The sequence below is a fragment of the Bactrocera dorsalis genome, unplaced genomic scaffold (genome assembly GCF_023373825.1).
Source record: "Bactrocera dorsalis isolate Fly_Bdor unplaced genomic scaffold, ASM2337382v1 BdCtg020, whole genome shotgun sequence".
NCBI classification, from domain to species: Eukaryota; Metazoa; Arthropoda; class Insecta; order Diptera; family Tephritidae; genus Bactrocera; species Bactrocera dorsalis.
The window spans coordinates 24,037-43,938 of NW_026038071.1; the positions used below are offsets into that span (position 1 = coordinate 24,037).

The 19,902-nt window shown below is 33.3% G+C and overlaps 6 protein-coding genes across 25 annotated transcripts; 3 read left to right on the forward strand and 3 right to left on the reverse strand.

Annotated features, from left to right (window-relative positions):
- Window positions 1-91: 91 nt before the first annotated feature.
- Window positions 92-3,421, forward strand: LOC105228170 (uncharacterized). 16 transcript variants are annotated; one of them, XM_029550984.2, is made up of 8 exons: window positions 92-276; window positions 882-1,122; window positions 1,191-1,351; window positions 1,972-2,084; window positions 2,169-2,334; window positions 2,440-2,570; window positions 2,866-3,003; window positions 3,067-3,421. In XM_029550984.2, the coding sequence occupies exons 2-8, from the start codon at window positions 948-950 to the stop codon at window positions 3,386-3,388; spliced, it is 1,206 nt and encodes a 401-aa protein (XP_029406844.2). In that variant the 5' UTR covers window positions 92-276; window positions 882-947; the 3' UTR covers window positions 3,389-3,421. The 16 variants fall into 16 exon arrangements, with proteins under 16 accessions (XP_029406844.2, XP_019846548.2, XP_029406848.2 ...); XM_019990989.3 differs by having other exon boundaries at window positions 105-332; XM_029550988.2 differs by having other exon boundaries at window positions 115-389; window positions 921-1,122.
- A 503-nt stretch (window positions 3,422-3,924) lies between these two features.
- LOC105228171 (rRNA 2'-O-methyltransferase fibrillarin) lies at window positions 3,925-5,838 on the reverse strand. The gene is made up of 4 exons (XM_011207875.4): window positions 5,683-5,838; window positions 5,378-5,614; window positions 5,191-5,321; window positions 3,925-4,949 (listed from the first exon to the last, which is right to left on the reverse strand). The coding sequence occupies exons 1-4, from the start codon at window positions 5,693-5,695 to the stop codon at window positions 4,359-4,361; spliced, it is 972 nt and encodes a 323-aa protein (XP_011206177.2). The 5' UTR covers window positions 5,696-5,838; the 3' UTR covers window positions 3,925-4,358.
- Window positions 5,839-6,952: 1,114 nt separating this feature from the next.
- LOC105228172 (RNA polymerase-associated protein Rtf1) lies at window positions 6,953-9,453 on the reverse strand. The gene is made up of 3 exons (XM_011207876.4): window positions 9,277-9,453; window positions 8,308-9,169; window positions 6,953-8,237 (listed from the first exon to the last, which is right to left on the reverse strand). The coding sequence occupies exons 1-3, from the start codon at window positions 9,349-9,351 to the stop codon at window positions 7,036-7,038; spliced, it is 2,139 nt and encodes a 712-aa protein (XP_011206178.1). The 5' UTR covers window positions 9,352-9,453; the 3' UTR covers window positions 6,953-7,035.
- Window positions 9,454-10,097: 644 nt separating this feature from the next.
- LOC105228175 (methylosome subunit pICln) lies at window positions 10,098-11,132 on the forward strand. Its single transcript, XM_011207878.4, has 2 exons — window positions 10,098-10,307; window positions 10,373-11,132. Exons 1-2 carry the CDS (start codon window positions 10,189-10,191, stop codon window positions 10,962-10,964), a joined length of 711 nt encoding a protein of 236 aa, XP_011206180.1. The 5' UTR covers window positions 10,098-10,188; the 3' UTR covers window positions 10,965-11,132.
- On the reverse strand, window positions 10,992-11,680 carry LOC105228173 (uncharacterized). Its single transcript, XM_011207877.4, has 2 exons — window positions 11,163-11,680; window positions 10,992-11,106 (listed from the first exon to the last, which is right to left on the reverse strand). Exons 1-2 carry the CDS (start codon window positions 11,532-11,534, stop codon window positions 11,044-11,046), a joined length of 435 nt encoding a protein of 144 aa, XP_011206179.1. The 5' UTR covers window positions 11,535-11,680; the 3' UTR covers window positions 10,992-11,043.
- A 739-nt stretch (window positions 11,681-12,419) lies between these two features.
- LOC105228176 (E3 ubiquitin-protein ligase Smurf1) lies at window positions 12,420-19,811 on the forward strand. Of its 5 annotated transcripts, none has more exons than XM_019990952.3 (10): window positions 12,420-12,716; window positions 13,989-14,169; window positions 14,230-14,268; window positions 15,547-15,783; window positions 15,844-16,781; window positions 16,846-18,184; window positions 18,307-18,496; window positions 18,550-18,749; window positions 18,815-18,978; window positions 19,044-19,811. In XM_019990952.3, exons 2-10 carry the CDS (start codon window positions 14,115-14,117, stop codon window positions 19,326-19,328), a joined length of 3,447 nt encoding a protein of 1,148 aa, XP_019846511.2. In that variant the 5' UTR covers window positions 12,420-12,716; window positions 13,989-14,114; the 3' UTR covers window positions 19,329-19,811. The 5 variants fall into 5 exon arrangements, with proteins under 5 accessions (XP_019846511.2, XP_011206181.2, XP_049317266.1 ...); XM_011207879.4 differs by having other exon boundaries at window positions 14,003-14,169; XM_049461309.1 differs by having other exon boundaries at window positions 12,420-12,694; window positions 14,003-14,169.
- The last annotated feature ends 91 nt before the right edge of the window (window positions 19,812-19,902 follow it).

A 19,902-nucleotide genomic window follows, 5' to 3' on the forward strand; every position in this document is an offset into this window, starting at 1 on the left:
TTGTTTAAGGCGCATTAATTTTGCTCGTCTGTCAGGGCTATAACACAACTTGATTTGCCGCAGCAAAAGTTGACGTGTCTGAACTCAGTCTACATATACATATCTGGGCAGGTTTCCGTGCATTGACCATAAACTGTTAACTTATTCGCTTAAAATAACATCAAGGAACTTAATTTATTATACAGTTTATTTTGCTTTTTTTTTAATATAATAGAGTATTCTGTGCGTGCGACCTGTCGAAGCAATACCAATACCGACGAATCTTTTAGTTAATTTGTATTCGCCTCTTTACTATAAATTGAAATTGTTTCACATCTAATTTATATCTGTATGTATGTATTTTGCAAATTTTTGACAGATGCATTTCTGTGCATTGTAATAAATAAAAAGTAATTATTCACTGTGGTTCATAAAAGGTTTCTTTAAACTTTTTGATGATTTGAAAGCATTCGTTTACAAAATATAATTGATGAAAATAATATCAACCTACTAAAACAAAAAATGTGAAAATAAATAGAAAATTGTTTGAAAGCTTTAAATTTAATTATATTTTAAAATATTTTCTGGACTGTCGAATATACATATGTATGTATATGCTGTTGCATACTGCTAATTTTATTTTTTCAAGCGCATTAGAGCAAAGTCCAATTAGTGCATTTAAGTATGGGCAAAAATATGATTTATGTGTGTGTAAGCTATACATATGTACATACATATTGTCTAATTTAAATGCCCCAGTTCTCATAAAGAACAGACATATTTACATATACATACAATGTATTTTTCTTTACTGCTAATTTTAAAATTTTTTTCTGATCCTGAAGAAAATTAAATGTAAATGCACACAACAGATTTTGTAAATAGATAGACATACGATTTAGGTTCTGCATAAATTGTTTAAGCATTTTATGTAATATCAGTCATAGTTTTTGGCCAAAGGTTTCGAAATGGCTTCTACAAAACAGTGCGTTACAAGCGCTACCCGTGTTTTGCGTTTACTTACTGTAACGTCAAGTTTAAATAAAACAAATTGTTGCAATGCAAAAAAGTCAATAAATGCCAGCATTGTTTCTCCCATGCAAGCAGAAGGAAGTACAACGGCATCAAAAGCACTTGAGCATGGTAAAAAAAAATTATAAATGCCTTTATATCTCCTAAATGATTTCTAGTTGATAAATTTTTGTTTTTAGCGTTAACAAATAATAAAGAAATTTTGTCTTTGGTTCCTAACTTTGGGCATTCCACTCTTTTAAAAAGCCGATTGAATTACATTTCGAAACCGAATTACAGATACTTTTCAAGTTTACAGAAGACAAACTCGAGTAACAAATCTGCTATAATCACTGATCAAGTAAGCCTGTTAAAAATTTAATAATCTTTAGTTAAATTAAAATATTTAAGTAATAAAATGTAGGGAAAATAACACATAATATAATATTTTGAAAATTCTTTCGCGTTCCTCAATAATTCTATACATTAATATTTCCTATAATTAACGATTTGGTTTTTTTTCCGTTTGCATATACTCTCAAAGAAATTTTTACAAAATTTTATACTGTATATTTTTACTCCTTCACCTCATTAAGGTTGTGAATGATCTCTTACTTTTTCCATTCCCTATATTCATTTCGAAAAATATTTTCAAAAGTCATGTTTACTTTGCTAAGTTACAATCCAGTTTATGTGTGTACTTTTCTACAGGAGATATCTGATCAGGATAGATCAGGCATAGATAAATTTTAAATTACATATACTAATTATATGTTGGGCACCATAAAAAATACCTTTAAACATTTTATTTAACATGCATGTACACACACATTTCTGTATAGTTTTTTATTTGTTAAGAATTAAATTGATCAAAATTTGATGATGTTTGTTTGTTGCCATAAATTTCATCTTCTATATGTGTTATGTATGTTAATATAGTTTAACTAATCTAATCTTTAATTGGTATTTTTTCATGGTTAGAAGACAATGGTGCCTTGGAATTGTCGTTATCTTTCATCCAAAGAGGTCACGAAAAATATGACATTGTTCACTACTGAACCATTTAAGGGTGAAGTGGATCCAAAAACTTTAGAGTTAGTGGATATTTTTATTCTTTGTATTTCAGTTAGTACAATGTAAAATATATAAACATGTTAATTTTCTTTCTATTCGCTTAGAATAAAACAGTCTTCGGGGAATCCACTTGTTTTAATGATGGCGTGGCTAATGGCTAAGCAAAAACATTTGAAGAAATATGCTCAAATTTACACTGAAATGGGATTCGATGTTATGATCGTACATGTGACGCCATGGCAACTTCTTTGGCCCGTTAAAGGAACACAAGTAAATATGATTAGGGGTACCTTTATTATTGTTAATCAATATTTGTACCCAATAATATAACGAATTGTAATTGTTTGAAATATTCTGGTTATCGTTGAAATCTAGGTTGTGGCTGCAGATACCCTTAAATTTTTGGAAAATAATGGATCATATACGCCAATTGTTGTTCATGGCTTTTCTGTGGGCGCTTATCAACTCGGAGAAGTGATGTTACAAATGTCTCGTAATAAAGAACGGTAGGGAAAGTTTTGTTTTTTAGGTATGTGGTTTTTGCTATGTGTAAAAAAAAGAGAGATACTTTTTTGCTCTCGGCAAGATGCATTTCTAATTTAGCTGCTTTTAAAAGAACTAAAGAATCAAGTTACTAAATTCAAGAAAATATAAGAGTCAAAATGCAATCGTCTTAATTGAAGTTCATTAAACATCATATTGTAGATGGATATAGTATTTAGTATATGAACGTACGTATTGATTATTTAAATTTTAAGCGTATTTATATTATTAGCATTAAGTTTTTATTTATATATTCAGATATGCAGGAATATTAGACAGAATTGTCTGTCAAATTTGGGACAGCGCTGCTGATATAACAGAAATCCCTGTTGGAGTGCCGAAGTCGCTTTTTCCTAAAAATCCACGTATGCAAAGCGCTTTACGTAATTACATCCTGTAAGTTAACTATTATATATGCACTTACTTGCTGCAATTTCAATTTAATATTTCTTTTTATAGTTACCATATGAAAACATTCCATAATCAAGCAACTATCCATTACATGCGATCCAGTCAAATGTTTCACTCTACTTTAATTAAACAACCAGCACTGTTTTTTGTATCAGAAAATGATAATATTGGACCACCATCGTCGAACCACGCAGTACGTGAAAATTGGGAACGTGCTAATATAAAATGTACTTTTAAGTGTTGGGAGCATTCGCAACATGCAGCACATTTTATTAGGCATCGTGAGGAATACTTAGGGTGTCTATTAAAGCATCTTGAAAGTTCTGGTGCGATCGACAGTATCGGCTTAAAAACACGTGCAAAATTGTAATTACAAAATTAAACAAGTGAAATTAAAAAAAAAGACCAAGATTAAAACTTTAATAAGGACAAACGTCGTTTGACAACTTTTAAGTGTAAGTATACATTATACTTGCATATCAAATCAAAGTATTAATATGTTGATATCCTGCATTTAGTAGATATCCGAGGCATTTTCTTCTATTATATAAGCCGTATAACGAAAACATGAACACATAACGACGAAAAAGCAAGACAAGAATCGTATAACCTTCATACAAATTATTTTCAATTTAAAAAGTATTAGGCTTTAAGATCATAATCTTTTAAGAATAAAATACTCGAAATTATTAAATTCTAAAAGAACAATTATATATAATAAATATGTGTGCATAGAGCAAATGACCAATGTCATTGGGATCTATATTATTAATATAATTTCTGTAGACATGTTTTTGAGTGTATGGTTAACAAAGAAATAGTACATACATATGTTCATAAGTCACAGTCCATATCTAATTTTCAAATAGTTAGTATTTTTTTGTAATGTATTAAAGCAGCAACATCTCTAATTGTTATCAGGGTTTTATTATCTGTAATTCGCTTCCTATTCAAACTAAAAAAAAGTTGTAAATACATATCATACATTGAAAAACTGCACTTAAATTAACTTACTTATAAACTTAAACTGTCATTCATCTCATACCGCAGTTTATATATTTTTGTATTCTTTAGTACAAACTCTTTACACACGGTGCACTGTCATCAAATATCAATTAATTGTACAACCTGTCTTCTAAGGTTTATTTTACAATTTACACGATTTTCTATAATTAACAGTGCAGTTAGAAGTAATATACTCAAATTAACTGCAATAATTGAAAACGTACATAAAATAAGTGCCGTTGATGTAATTAAATCTGGATTTGATGTCGCCTAAAATCTAAATCTTATAAAAAATTTGACAATCTTTAAAATTAAAGCAACTAGAAAAATTGTATTTAGGAGCCAACACTTTTAGGTAGCGGTCTGTAAATTCCCACAACAACTGCATGGTCGCGTTCATAAGGCTCCAACGTAATCTGCTCTTGAGGCTTTAACTTGTCTGCTTGCATTTTTTTAACTTCAGCGGCGAACACTGCCTCTGGTTGCGCAGTAGAATCAATACATGATGCTTTAATAGATATAACGAAATGTCCACCATTTTTAAGGAAATGTTGGGCATTTAATGCGACAATACGCCCCTGATCTGGTTGTGCCACATCTGCAAATATCGTATCAACCATTCCCACAAGCATTCGGTATTTGTGAGGATGGCGAGCGTCCTCAATTATCGGAATTATATTTGTACGTTTCTTTGCTACATTGATGAGATCACGACCGGAACGATGTGAAAATTCAACGGCGTATACAAGACCTTCAGGCCCAACAACATCCGAAACATGTGAAACTGTTGTACCCGAAGCCCCTCCTAAGTAAAGTACTTTAGACCCAGGAGGCATGTGTATTTTATCAACTCCTCCCAAGATAGCTGCTGCAAGTTTAGAACGGAAGGGATTCCACACACGGTACTCTATTTTTTCACCATTTGTCTAAAAAAAAAAATTGCTCATAATTTAAAATTACAAAATTTAAATGCGATTTTCACTTATTTGGTTCAGTAGTGCATTAATCTAAAAATTTGTCACTTTAAATTCGCCTAAAGGTCTCAAACCACGCAAATCCAATTTTGTTGACAAATTTTCATGGTCACATATTACCATGTTCTGTACCCCTGCACAATCTCATCACTGAAATAGTATACAAAACCAAATAATAGAAAAAAAAACATACCTCAACAGAAATTCGTTTTTCTCCATAAACATCAGAACCAGGAACAAAGTTTCGTGTTACCAAAGCATCTTCTTTTCCACGTGCTATGAAAACACCCTCATGGCGATGGGGTTCTATTACAACAGTTTTACCTAGTGCATACAAAATAAGTACCCAATACTCTAGACAAATATTAATATTTTTGTACCTCCTTTGAAACCCCCCGCACCACCTCCGCCACGACCACCACGACCTCCTCCTCCACCCCTTCCTCCTCGTCCACCAGGCCCACCTCGGCTACCACCACCGCCTCTACCGCCTCCACCACGACCACCGAAGCTGCTTCGTCCTCGATCGCCACCACCACGGCCACCACCGCCACCTCGACCGCCACCACGTCCACGACCACCGCTACCACTACCACCTCCTCCGCGTGGTGAAAATCCTATTTTGCGAAAATTGATAAATGACAATATAGTCATTTTTATACAAAATTCTATTAATTTTGCTCACCTGGTTTCCCCATGACTTAAATATAAAAGTTTTTTAAACTATATAAAACAATACTAACTTCTCCAAACGGTGGAAAAATGCTAACCAAACCAAATCAAACCAAAAGCATGAAAGGCAAAACACGTGTTCTAGTATAGTTTTATTTTTATAATTGGTAGCACTGTTAAAACACAGAGTTGCCTTATAAAAAATACAGGGTGTCTTTTAAATTGTCAAAACCGTGCTGTTTTTAGTACAATTATTTATCAATGCATTTCCTGAATATAAGAAATGATTTGTTCGTTTGGTCATGAAGCATACAAAATAACTATGTAATCATTTATATAAGTCGTAAAAGTCCTCTTTTGCCAACGAATTGTGGTTAACTTAATCAATACTCATTCTTTCTGTAAAGTTGACCAGACTGACTGATGGTTGCTAACCAGACATTAAGAAAACGTTCCTTACTATTCGAAACTAATTTAAAAAAATATCATTCTAGTCAAAAATAAAATGTAAATAGGATTATGTACATATATCTCTACGAATTACTATACCACAGTCGATCAACCTTACTACTTACAAAGATCAAACACACTTATCGATGCTTTTCGTATACATTTACAATATATCGCTCATTTGCTATAAGACCGGCATAAGTCAAAAAAATCGATTCTCCAGAAAACGCGTTTAAAGTTTTCAACTGACTACAACCTTACACGGTGACTCCAACCTTACACCTCTTCTCAAGCGGAGCTTATGAGAGGTATTCATACGAATTTTTCACTCAACATGAAGTATGATTAACGAACAATTCTGCAGCATTAACTCAAAAATCACGTTTTTTGATTTATGCCGGTCTTGCAGCAAATGAGCGATATATACATATGTATGTATGTTTCTTATGCAAGTGAACCACAAGTCGTATTTGAATAGGCCATAATAGTTTTGTTCACCTAACAATTGTTTGTAACACCTAAAACTAATCAAGGTAGGGCAAGAGATAACTTGAAAAAAATAAGTTACTTTGATGAATATTTGTATATATTTGCCTTGTCAAACTAAAACTTTTTAAAAAGTGGGCGGGGTACCGCTCGTAATAGGTTTAAGGAACATCTCAAGCTAAAAGCTAAAGCTATTTTGACCAAAGAAGTTTTCTAGCGCCTACTTCACAAATATAAAAATATTAAATATTCCGCAATTGTTATGAGCCCAGCAACCACCAGCGCAAAATATAATATAAAGGATAACCTTTATATAAACCAATCTCAATAATTTTCTTGCAAGCGAATGGTGACTACATTTGGTGTTTATTTTACCTCAAAGTCTTTATTCGAACAACTGATTCTATTTGAATACAATTTAATTTGAATATTATCGTGTTGTTGGGACAGCATTCAAAAGGGATACGTCCAATTCAATGTCAAAATCATGTAGAGCATATAAGCTATAATCTGTTTTAGGTTCAGTTGGTTTTGAACCGCCGGTAGTACTCTCCTCAACTTTTCGTTTAGCCGGTAGTATTGCCTGTGTCGGTTGAATGGTTGGCTCGCTTTTTTTCTCAACTGATTTGAAACCCATGCGTGGTTGAGTAATACGTCGCGTGAATGGATCAGAAATCTTCAAACCTTTATTAGCACGTGCTTCTTCCAAAATTGCTTTCTCAGCATCTTCAACATTTCGTTTTCGATTTCGATCATTTATATATGATATTAAGCTAATGCTACTTGATCGCTTTTTATCGAGTTCGGATGCTCGACTTTCTAGCTCGTCAATTTGTTGACCTAAATCTTGAGCTACATCATAATCTCCACGTAACATTGCAGCATCTCTTTCTTTCATTAGGCAGGTTTTTCTCATTGCGTAATTAGTGGGTCTATTTCTAAACCGATTTTTTTCCTCAATGATTTTCTCGACGTCTTCGTCCTTAAACTCATAATTAAGAGCTTCTTTGATATCTTTTTGTTTTCGCTCAATCATATCGATTGTTGGCATCGGAACATTTTGTTGTGCACATATGTCACGCCATTTAGCATATTCAGTTTCGGTAAACTCTTGATTGGAAATAAACTCTAAACGAAATACACGTTCCTGAGTGCCGTGTTTAAGTTTTAAGCCTCGATTAGTCCTAGTTTTTCCAAGGCTATAAATTTTAGCAGTTTCCACTACACCAACTATTTCAGCCACCCTATAAACTGGTTTTTGACCGTTATTACCAATACTTATACGTACAAAACAATTCATAACTGTTCGCTCAAACATAGGAAGATTAATAAACCGTTCCATTTTGAATCTTGACAGTCGCAACTTGTTTAATTCCTCTCGAGTGCTAATATATACTGGCTCTCTTATAGCGTCCTCTTCATCTTCTGATTCACTGGAAGATTTACTACTACTTGCTGAACGTGAACGCTTTTCGGAAGGCTTTTCGTCTTCTGTATCACTACTAGCTGAATCGTCAGAATATATTTCGGAAGCCTTTAGCTTAACAGAAGACTTTCCTCCGGATACTCCTTCTAGTTCTTCTTTTTCTTCCTCCTTATCGCGTTCAGCTTGACGCTTAGCCTCCTCTTCCTCTGGAATTGTTATTGCAATTGAAAATATATTTATATTGAATTATATTTCCGATCATATGTAAAAATATACCTCGTTTGGCTTTTCCTTCGCGTTTAGCTTTTAACATTGCCATCGCGGTGCTACGCTTATCGTCAGTCCTATTCATTTCAACGTTCTTCTTACGTTCTTTGGATCGTTCTTTATGATCTAAATTTTCTACAGTATTTTGGTCATCTGTTAAGAGTTTTTGATCAAGTAAGATCTCCTCGGTTATTGGTGATGGCAGTTCCATATCTTGAGTAATAGTAGATATTACTATTTCTTCATTTGGCTCTTTTTCTACAATTGGAATTATTTTTACTTCAGTATTTTCATCTTTATATTTCTGTTTCAATTTTTTGGACACGCTACTCTTCTTATTTTTTTGTTTATTAGGTTTTATAACTTTTTCTCCCCGTCGCGCTAATTTAAGTTTGCGCTCAATTTCCCATCGGGTTTTCAATAAATCTCTCTGCTCGATACGTTTAAAAATCTCCGTTTCACGTTCTTTTTCAGAAAGGCCATTTAGGCGCTTACGATCTTCTTCGTCTCCCATGAGGTTTTCATCATAACCGTCATCAAATTCTGAATCTGAGCTAGTATCCGAACTTTCTTCGGAACTCGAATCTGAATCGCTTTCTTCTTTACCATCACTCTCCGAAACCTCTCCCTCTTCACGTGGAATAAGTTCCTTCCCCAAAATATCATTTTTTTTATTTTGACAGTCATTTTCTTCTTCTGAATCCGATGAATCTGATTCCTTGTTAACTTTTTTTATGCGTGTTTTTTTGGCAGCCGTGGAAGTACTTGCCCCCTGCGCCCAATCTGAGTCCGAATCAGATCCAGACAATGTTGCAGCTTTAACTTGAGTCGTGTTCGTTCTGGACTTCTTCTTTGCTAGAGATAATAGCTCCTATAAAATGCGATGAAATATTTAAAAACATTATTTTCATTCCGTCTTACAATAAGTAAAAGAATTTTTTTTAATGATTTATATTTTTTGTACTACTAAAACTCTACCGATTCAAGGTTAGATGCAGTATCGCTGCTATCATCGTCCGACTCTATTAAAGTTTGTTTTCGACGTTTACCCATTTTTAATAAACTGTGACAAGAAAAAAAAAACAAATGACGATAGTAAAGTATGAATACTATCCTCAAGTCAATTTTCTAGTGAGGAGAATTATGCTCTCAGTGTTCGAAATAATCGATAACTACTGTATTGACTAAAGAAATTGAATTGTAGCTATGTGACCATTTTATACAACGTACAAACTCTTTCCGCAATGACATTCCATTAGACATAATCATATCATGTTAATAATCTGATTCCGTTTTTACAGTAAATAATTATTGAAAATTATCTAAAAATTTATTGGCAAGCCAAATTATTATCAACGGCCATAATTACGTAAGAAATTTGTTATCTTGTTATAATTCGGGAATTGGCATGTTCTAGCTATTAAAGTTTAAAAATTTGAAAAGATGTAATAAATTATGAATAAGATTGAAATTAAGAAATCTTAATTTTTGGGCAAAACTCTTAAAAGTCGAGTCGTTAGTAACTTTAGTAGTCGTAGAAATAAGAGCAAATAATGTCGTCTATGGGTTTGTGTTAAAGTACTATTCAATTATCGGCAATTGCTTACTCATTGAAGGAGGAACGTAAAATGGATTTATATGACGTGTATGTCGAAAACATTTCATATTTCTAAAATATACAAGTCTGCCGTGCATGGCTACTTTAATTCGCATATATTTATGTCATGATAATTTCTCTATTAACTATTGCCTACAATATTAACAATATTGCGTGTACTAAGATGATGGTGTTATTTACTATTGTATATGTAGACAGCAAGTAAAGTCTTGTAAATGCCGGTATTGCAATTTTTGTAGGTGCGTAATTTTAGGCAGAATTAATTTGAAGCAATGGCTTTAATTGCGCATATAAATCCACCTGAAGATGGTCTAATTTACACTGCTAATAATACCAAGTTAAAAATTGGAGAAAAAATTGTTGGAAAAGGAACATTATATATAAGCCAGAAGTAAGTGGTGAGACAAATTTTCATATTGAACAATAAGTATCTGAATGCATATTTGTATTTATTAGTTCATTAGGATGGCAAGCTGAAAATATGAGCGAAGGTATTTCCATACTATGGAAACAAATCAGCGTACATGGGATATCCTCAATACCATGCAAATGTATATATTTTATGTTAGATCATAATCTTGAATGGCGAGGTGTATACGATAAAGACACGAGGGCGTCTGTTCGAAATATTAATCTGAATGGCAATGTCGATGCTGCAGAAGTTCCCCACCAGATAAATGGAGAAATTATTCCCATGGAACAACAATTAGATGATGAAAGAAATGTGGATGTAGATGAAGGGAATGTTACAGATGATGAAGGCGATATCACTGATGACAATTTGACTGAATGTTGGATTCTTCCAGATGACGTGAATACTGTTGATATCATATTTCAGGCAATGACTGAGTGCCAAGCCCTTCATCCAGATTCTGATGACAGTCTTTCTGAAGAAAGTGATTTTATGGATGATGATGATGACGGAAATAATCTTGAAAACGTCCCCGCACTTGTTGGAAATGGTGCAAGAGATGACGCTGAAGACGCACAAGGTGGTATACGTAATTTAAATTTAAATGATGAGCGTTTTGCTGATGCAGATGAGTAGACACTATTTTTCATAAATAAAACTAAGTTTTAGAGTTAAACTAAATTTTTATTAAATGTTGTTATATAGTGTTTTTTTTTTATATTTTTCTCCTATTTTCAATTTCAATTTGGATATCCGTTTCAGATACTGGTTCAGAGAACTATAATAAACAAAATTTTAATATAAGATGGAACTTTTTTTTTTGTTTAAAATTACCTCTTTGGATATGTTGAACAAATATAAAGCCTGCTTGTAAGCATCTCCATTGCTTGGTATTTTATCATAATTCCAATAATAAAAATTACTGAAATTACCAGTCACATATATATTCCGGGATTTTTCAGTATTTGAAAACTCAGTTTCTTGTAAAACATATGAGCTATGAGTGGTTGGTACTTCAACAATTTCTCCATTTAGCGGGAAACCACGAATAGCATTTGTTAATAAGTTACCTTGGCCTTCCCGTGTATACGAACTGAAATAGTTTGATACATCTGTGCTCCCATTTCCATTTATTTTAGCTGGAAGATAATGTACTTCCAGATTCCTACTTTCAGTATCACCACGCACTTTTAAAGAAATAGACATCTTGAGGCAATGAATTGTAGTTTAAATCATGGATATTTCTACCATGGTATCCTCTACCGCGTTTACTATAACAAGACGTGAAGCTATTCTCTTTTGTTTGTTGAGAGAGCCCATTATCCCTTGATTGAGGTTGGCAACTTTGCCGCTTTGTTGGTATTGAACAGATGACAGACTAGCAACAAGACAAGCTACCAGTAATGTCCCATTCACATACAACTTTCCTCGCTTTGGGTGATAATTCATACTTAACAAGAACGCAGTGATAAATATTTAATACGTATATATTTGAAAATATTAATTAGTTACACAGTTAGCTTAGGAAAAGAAGTGATAATCATGTTTAAGTTGTTTAAAGCATAGAATTTTTTTTGTAACAATTGTCACAGCTTAAACCGAAAACAGTAACAGTAAATAATTTACGTAATTTTGTATTCTATGATTCTTGGTCTCATCTATTCTAAATATGTTCACAGTTGTTAATATCAAAAATTCAATATTTAACTTGATACATAATAACTCAGGTTTAATAGGTCTTCTACTATAATATAAAAACACCTATTGGTTAAATCACCGGTTAATTACCTAAATGCGCTACCAGAGATTTCTCTTGTACAATTTTAATGAGGTATCAGTAAACGTTCTTGTACGAGCTCAAGCCCATAATGTTGTTGTTACTTCTCTATATAAAAGGAGAGCAAACATAGTGATCATAGAAACGGCGTATTTAAGACAGGTAAAATAATTAAATATATTACAAGGTATTTGCTTTACTAATTAGTTGTACCATGTTTACCATATTTCTTGTCTGTTTATACTAAGCTTCTTCGTCTTTCAAAAAGATTCACAATAAATACAACTGAATTCACCACGAAAGTCATAGTATAAATGAAGAACGATAAGGAATTGCTCAACAAAGATGGCGTTTTCCACTTTGCGAGATTTTGCACTTGCTCTAATAAGTAGTAATTAAATTTGTAGTAAAGTGATTGATTAGTGATTTAAATTTATGTCGTGGTGATTCAATAAAAACCCTGTTATTGTCTTCAAAACGTAAAAGTTATAAAAGAAGAGCGAACATCTAAAAAGCACAAATATATGGAATCGAAAAGGATAGAACTTGCAAATGCACACACACATACGCGATGGAATCACAGTAAAAAGTTATTGTATTAATTGTAAAATGTAATAGAAAACGCTAATATATTCACGTAAATTGAACATACTCGTGTTAATCTGTAGTTCAAATTTCTGAAAAAAAGTCCTTATATATCTTATTATAAGATTTACGCACACAAAAAATAATACCAAACAATTTTCATTCATTTGCACATAAATTCATTTTAACATAGTATGTGTAATTGGTATGTTTGCATAGATATAAAGGTAAATTCGGTATTAATGATCGGTTGGTAATTGATAATTCCATATCAGAGATATACATATAGTCTTACCAGTTAACAAACTATATTAATGATCGGTTGGTAATTGATAATTCCATATCAGAGATATACATATAGTCTTACCAGTTAAAAATTCGAAATTGTGAAGATTATGGAACAGTTCCTAACTATGAGAAAATTGAAGAAACATATGGTAATTTGAAAGACGATACCCAGTGAAGACATACTAAAGTATTAAGTCATAATGTAACGATCCTTTAAATATTAATATGTACATATTAAATTCTTTACTTCAGAACGCATGATTGTGTGGTAATTTATAACGAAAATTTTTTGATTCATATATAAAAAGAGTATTTTGTCCTACGAAGGTCGGTCCTAAGTAACCGGAACAGAACCGGACTGTCAATTCGGCAACATTCCTCGACATTGCTTCAGGAATATTTTCTGCCGCTACAACAACAAACTTATGTATGAGGTTTTTATTTTATGTTTGTATTTTTTGGTATAATCAGATAAGTTATTATTAATAAAGTCTCGTAATAAAAAAATAAGGTGTAAAGACACTTTAATTCTTACTGCTTTCGATGGGAGTGATCTAGATACTAGAACGACGTAATGGGTGATATTAATGTATAGTTTATTGCTGTCGAAGTTTTACAGTTTTGAAGAATGTTTTATGCTAGTGGACTGTCTTTAGTTTAATATAGCTATTTATTTACAATTAAAATTTGTTTAATTCTTTAGCGTAACACAAGTGTTTTATATGGTATTAGCATTAGGTATTTTGCACATAATTATATAAAAAAAATAAAATAAAATTTTTTATATATTGAAATTGATAATATTCAAGTTTCATAAGCACAGATTTATTTTCTAAATCTCACATTATATTAGAGTCTGTTCGCATATACATAAATTACATTACATCGGACATATAAAATTGTGTCCTATAATATAAAATTTTTTATATAGTATATAATGAATTAAAATAAAATAATTAGTTTTTCAAATTGAAAAGTATTTTCAAAAATATAAAGATTTACTTTCTAAGTTCTTTCATTATAGAAGTTTCTGTTCATATCTACATAAATACATTATATAGAACGTGTAAATATTGTGCCCTATAATATAATTTGAAGTGCGCATAGCTTTTGAAACGAGAAGGCCAATACAGAATATGAATAAATTAGATTATCCCCGCCGTAATGGAGCACACAAAGTGCGAATAACAAGTAAGTTTTTAAATTATAATGAATGTGGATTACAATTGATATGTGCAATTTTTATTTCAGTATTGTGTGCACGAAACTTGGCTCGTAAGGATTTATTTAGTAAGTATTAATACTTTTATTGCAATATCAGTAGTCCTTTCTAAATTTACTATCACTTGTTAACCAAAATTTTGAAACAAAATACAAACTACATTCAAAAACGTGCAGGCAAGGTACTATATTGATGTGGAATATGATTTTGGTGATAGATCCTCACATTTTCAAAAGAACTCTCTACTAAAATTTAATTGTGGTTTGCATTGCGATATTAGGTCCATTGGGCCCTATTCCACTAGATTTTGATAAATTTTGTAAATAGTAGTAATGTCACTATATATTGGTTTTGCTTTCTGAACCCCAATTAATCTTACTTAAACTTGTTACTATTGTTATATTATATTATTTGTTTGTTAGCCTATGAATATATTGCAAATTGACACCATAATAAATAATTTCTTAAGATGTACGATACGTGATGATACTACACTATAGAACTGATTTCAAATAGTTAGATGGATATTTAATAAATAGATTAAAAAATATCAGATCATGTAAATTGTCAACATATAAAATTTTCACTTATCTCCATCCTCTATAAAGTAATTAGCGACTGTCGAATTAAGGTAAACAGAACGGACATTGAATTTTTCCGGCCAAGATGTGTTACTTTATAAATAAGAACTATTGCGGATAGTAGTATTTCAATAAAAATATAAGGGCAGCATAATCATTGGCATATTCACTTGATAGCTTTTCACGCTAGGTAGGTACATGCATACAAAATTGAAATTTCATTTGGAGTTATTGATAACATTAATTTCAAAATCAAAGGATAATGTAAGCTGCGATATTAAATTCAATTTATCCTCTCGATAGACAATAATAAATTTCAGTGTTTATTTTAAAAAAATTAACAAGAAAATGCTTAAGAACGCTCTTTAAACCTAATTTTTCGTTTTCCTTTGCAAGCACACTTTACCAACTCTATTTGATGAATCTGATAAAAATATTCTATTCATCTACTTAATCTCATGATATGTTTAAAGTAAGTTTTTTTAAACGTAGTCTTATCACAATGATGTGGCAGAGTTACAGGTTTTTACCTTCGAAAGATAAAACAACGTCGGTAATAATTTGACTTCTTTCTAAGAAGAAGTTAAATATGCTTTTAGCCCAGTTAACTGCTGAATACTTGAAGAACATAAGACATGCAGAATGAAGTGTGAAACTATAAGAAACTTTATGAGATGTGAAGTGTGGTCGTGTATATGTACAGATAAATCTTATCGATTTTAAATACCATTTATATAATTGGATTTTTTATTACTTTTTACTCAGGACTTCCAGACCCATTCGCTAAAGTACAGGTCGATGGTACAGCACAGATATATACTACGGATGTTAGCAAGTCAACTTTAGATCCTAAATGGAATGCACACTACGACCTTTTTATTGGTAGTAACGATGCTGTTACTATTACAGTTTGGAATCAGCGGAAAATACATAAAGCTAGTGGATTCCTTGGTTGTGTACGCATACCTGCAGATTCAATACAGAAGTTGAAAGGAATGGGATGTACGTCAATATTTATTTGAAAGCGATTTTTTAATAAATGGTGTATATATCCTTCTTTAGTTACGCGGTTAAATTTGGGAAAACTTTCTCCTGAGGATGATGATATGGTTCGTGGACAGATTATAATTGCCTTATTGTCAAAAGAAGGTCCATGTGGAGGCAACCCTTTGGCGGTGGTGGGTCCCAGTGGAGATGTTCGTGGCCCATCGGAAGGAGATTCTTCTGAAGATAATTTGCCAGAAGGCTGGGAAGAACGTCGCGCTGGTAATGGACGTGTATATTATGTAAATCATGCTACAAAATCTACGCAATGGGATAGACCTAGTATGCGCTGTCGTCAACGGCCAAGGGTCCAAAATATTGAAGGTACTATTGTGCGACATCCCGCCGGACCTACTCGATCGAACACTTGTACAAATCTTCTTAACGGAGAAAATAGTTGCAGTTCTGAGAGAAATGGAGCCGAAGCATCTGACGAAAGGCGTCATTCTACGGAAGTGCTACCATGTTCGAACATGGGTTGTAGCAGTATTATCAATAATGTCAACGCAAACGTTAACATCCAAATAGGCAAGGAGAATTGTAGTCCAAAGTGTGTGGAAAATGATGATAGTTTGACAGTTGCGGTATCCAATATAAGAAAACCAAATCAGCAGGTACGCGGCAATAATCAACAAAATCAAAATTCTATTGGTGCTACTACACAAGCAGCTGCGCAGATGCGTGTAAGTGATTATAATAATGCTTCGGCAACAGTTTCTACGATAGATACTCCAGCGGTTGTAACAACTACGACAACAACCGCTACCGCTTCTGTTATGTTTACTTCGGGTAATATTTCAAATGGAGAAGCGGGTAACAATAGCCACAGTAGGAAGCTAGCAACAATTTCAAATGGCCAACAAGCGGGGCATTTATTTAATGAGCAGCTTTCCTCAGAATCTGCTGACGGATCTCTGGTATTAGGTACGCCACAGCGTCCGATTAATCAAAATCAGGTAATTATAAATACCATACCCTTTTCGAATTAATACTAAAGTACTTGGTATATGATATATTTAGGCAAACGGTAATGCTGGTAGTACAAACGGATCGAATGCAACTCAATTACATATTAACGGTTGGAGTCCGGAAAGTAATGACCATCTCTCTTCGTCTACATCTACTAGCATATTAATGAGCCCTAACTCAGGAAATGGCAATACTGTAGCTACTGGCGGTATTACTGGGTCAAATATCAGTCAGAGCCCCAACGCAAACTCGAACTCGCAAAGTTCAAAGCAGACTAGTACCACAACATCAAATGGCAATCATCGGGATAGAGAACATGACCGTGATAGAGAGCGCGAAAGGGATATACGAAATGGTAGTGTACCATCTTCTTCAAATACAGGAGTTTCAGGAACAACTGTTTGTAATCAACGTTCTCAGCGACGTCCTGCAAGAGGAACGGAAGAGCCATCACGTCGCCGTTCATCGCGAAGCACGCGCGCTTCCAGCAACAGCGGTGGTGGGGGTAATCGATATGCCATTTGTAGTAATAGCGGCACAAATCCAATAGCACGTCCATTTATGGACCTTCCAACTGGTTATGAGATGCGAACAACTCAACAAGGTCAAGTATACTTTTTCCACACTCCTACTGGTGTATCGACATGGCATGATCCACGTATACCTCGTGATTTCGACACACAACATCTAACACTTGATGCAATCGGACCTCTTCCAAGTGGTTGGGAGCAACGAAAAACGGCTTCTGGGAGAGTGTACTTTGTAGATCACAATAATCGGACAACACAGTTTACTGATCCCCGATTTAATTGTAATATTCTCCAAATGATACGGCGCGGCGCACTATCTAATACCGGAAATTGTCCCAGTGCAGCGAATAATTTGGTTTCTACGGGTAATGGGAGTATCGTGCAGCAACTTTCTCCAACAGCCTCGCATCCGTTGTCAAGTGGGAATAGCGGTTCAACAAGTGGTAATACTGCTGCATCTCATCGCATAGTTAATAATACAAGTACACCGCCCGCAGACCTGCCGCAAGGTCTTTTAGAAGGTTCTGAACTGCTACCCAAATATCGGCGGGATTTAGTTAGTAAAATGCGCGCTCTGCGCACCGACTTGCAGACACTGCAACCACAGTCCGGTCACTGTCGTCTTGAGGTGTCACGTAACGAAATATTTGAAGAGAGTTACAGACTGATTATGAAAATGCGACCTAAGGACATGCGTAAACGCTTAATGGTAAAATTCAAAGGAGAAGAAGGCCTTGATTACGGTGGAGTTGCGCGTGAGTGGCTTCATTTATTATCGCGTGAAATGCTTAATCCACAGTATGGATTGTTTCAATATTCACGTGATGATCACTATACGTTGCAAATTAATCCAGACTCGGGTAAGTAATGCCTTGCATTGACAATCTTTGAAATATTCAGATTGGTTATTGAAATTAATATAGCAAAGAGTATTTATTTTAATAATTTATTGTCAAATTCTTATATATTTTGTGTGTTTTAGGTGTTAATCCAGACCACTTATCGTATTTTCACTTCGTTGGTCGCATTCTAGGAATAGCTGTATTTCATGGACACTGCTTAGATGGTGGCTTTACAACACCATTTTATAAGCAACTTCTTAATAAACCGATAACTTTAAATGATATAGAAGGTGTTGATCCAGAGTTGCATCGTAGTCTAACTTGGATGCTGTAAGTCACTCAAATAGATACAATTCCAAAATTAACAATATATCCAATTATAGTGAGAATAATATAACGGGAATTATAGACTCTACATTTAGTGTTGAGAACAATAGTTTTGGCGCATTGGTAGTTCATGAATTAAAGCCGTTAGGTGCCTCAATATCAGTAACAGAGGATAATAAGCGCGAATATGTTAAACTTTATGTAAATTACAGATTTATGCGAGGTATAGAGCAACAATTTCTGGCGTTACAGAAAGGTTAATATATACCTATAAACTATTTAGATGTGCGTACTTATGACATCTCCCGTTATATTTGGTAGGTTTTTGTGAACTTATTCCAGGTCAGCTTTTGAGACCTTTTGATGAGCGTGAATTAGAATTAGTAATTGGCGGAATTTCTAGCATTGATGTTAATGACTGGCGCGTCAATACAAGACTGAAACACTGTACACCAGAAACGCAACAAGTGATATGGTTCTGGCAGGTAATTGTTAATAATTTTCTTCATTAATTTAATTACTTGCTTATATATATTCTTTTATCTTTGAGGTGGTGGAATCTTACTCTTCAGAAATGCGTGCACGTCTTTTGCAATTTGTAACTGGTTCATCTAGGGTGCCATTGCAAGGTTTTCGAGCATTGCAAGGTTCAACTGGAGCGGTAGGCCCACGGTTATTTACTATTCACCTAACTACAGATGTGCCCACTCAAAATTTGCCAAAGGCACATACTTGCTTCAATCGCATTGATTTACCGCCTTATGAAACTTACCAGTTGCTTTGCGATAAGTTGACGCAGGCTGTGGAAGAAACTTGTGGATTTGCTGTAGAATAGTTATTTAAGTGGAGTGATAGAAGTAATCTGGTGGTAGAATGCTACACATTTAAATACTTACCTAATAACCAGTGGATCTAAAAAACATGTATTTTTCCTACTTATTTGGATGGATTGAAAAAAACATCACTGCTTCACTTTTTTCAATTTGTTAATTATTAATTTTTTGATTACTTGTTGCCGATTTTCTTTATTCAGAAGAATCGCAAATAAATTATACATACAGATGTATAATATTAAATAACAATAAATATACACATATGTATGTATACAAAGTTCTGTTCATATATGAGTACATATGTATAGTATCGTAGCCGAGAATATCAGAACATATGTATAGAACTATAAGATATAATGAGAAAATTCTTTTGTTATAATGGTTTTAACACTTTAAGAAATCATGATTGTGATTAATCAGTTAATAAAAAATTGAAGATATCTGCACTCAAGAATTAGAAAATTGCTTGTTTTAGCAGTGTTATATGTTTTGTTGTATGTATGGATATAGAAATCCTAGTATTGATACTATTCTTCCTACTTTTACCATCTTACGAAATGGTTAAAAAATTCAAAT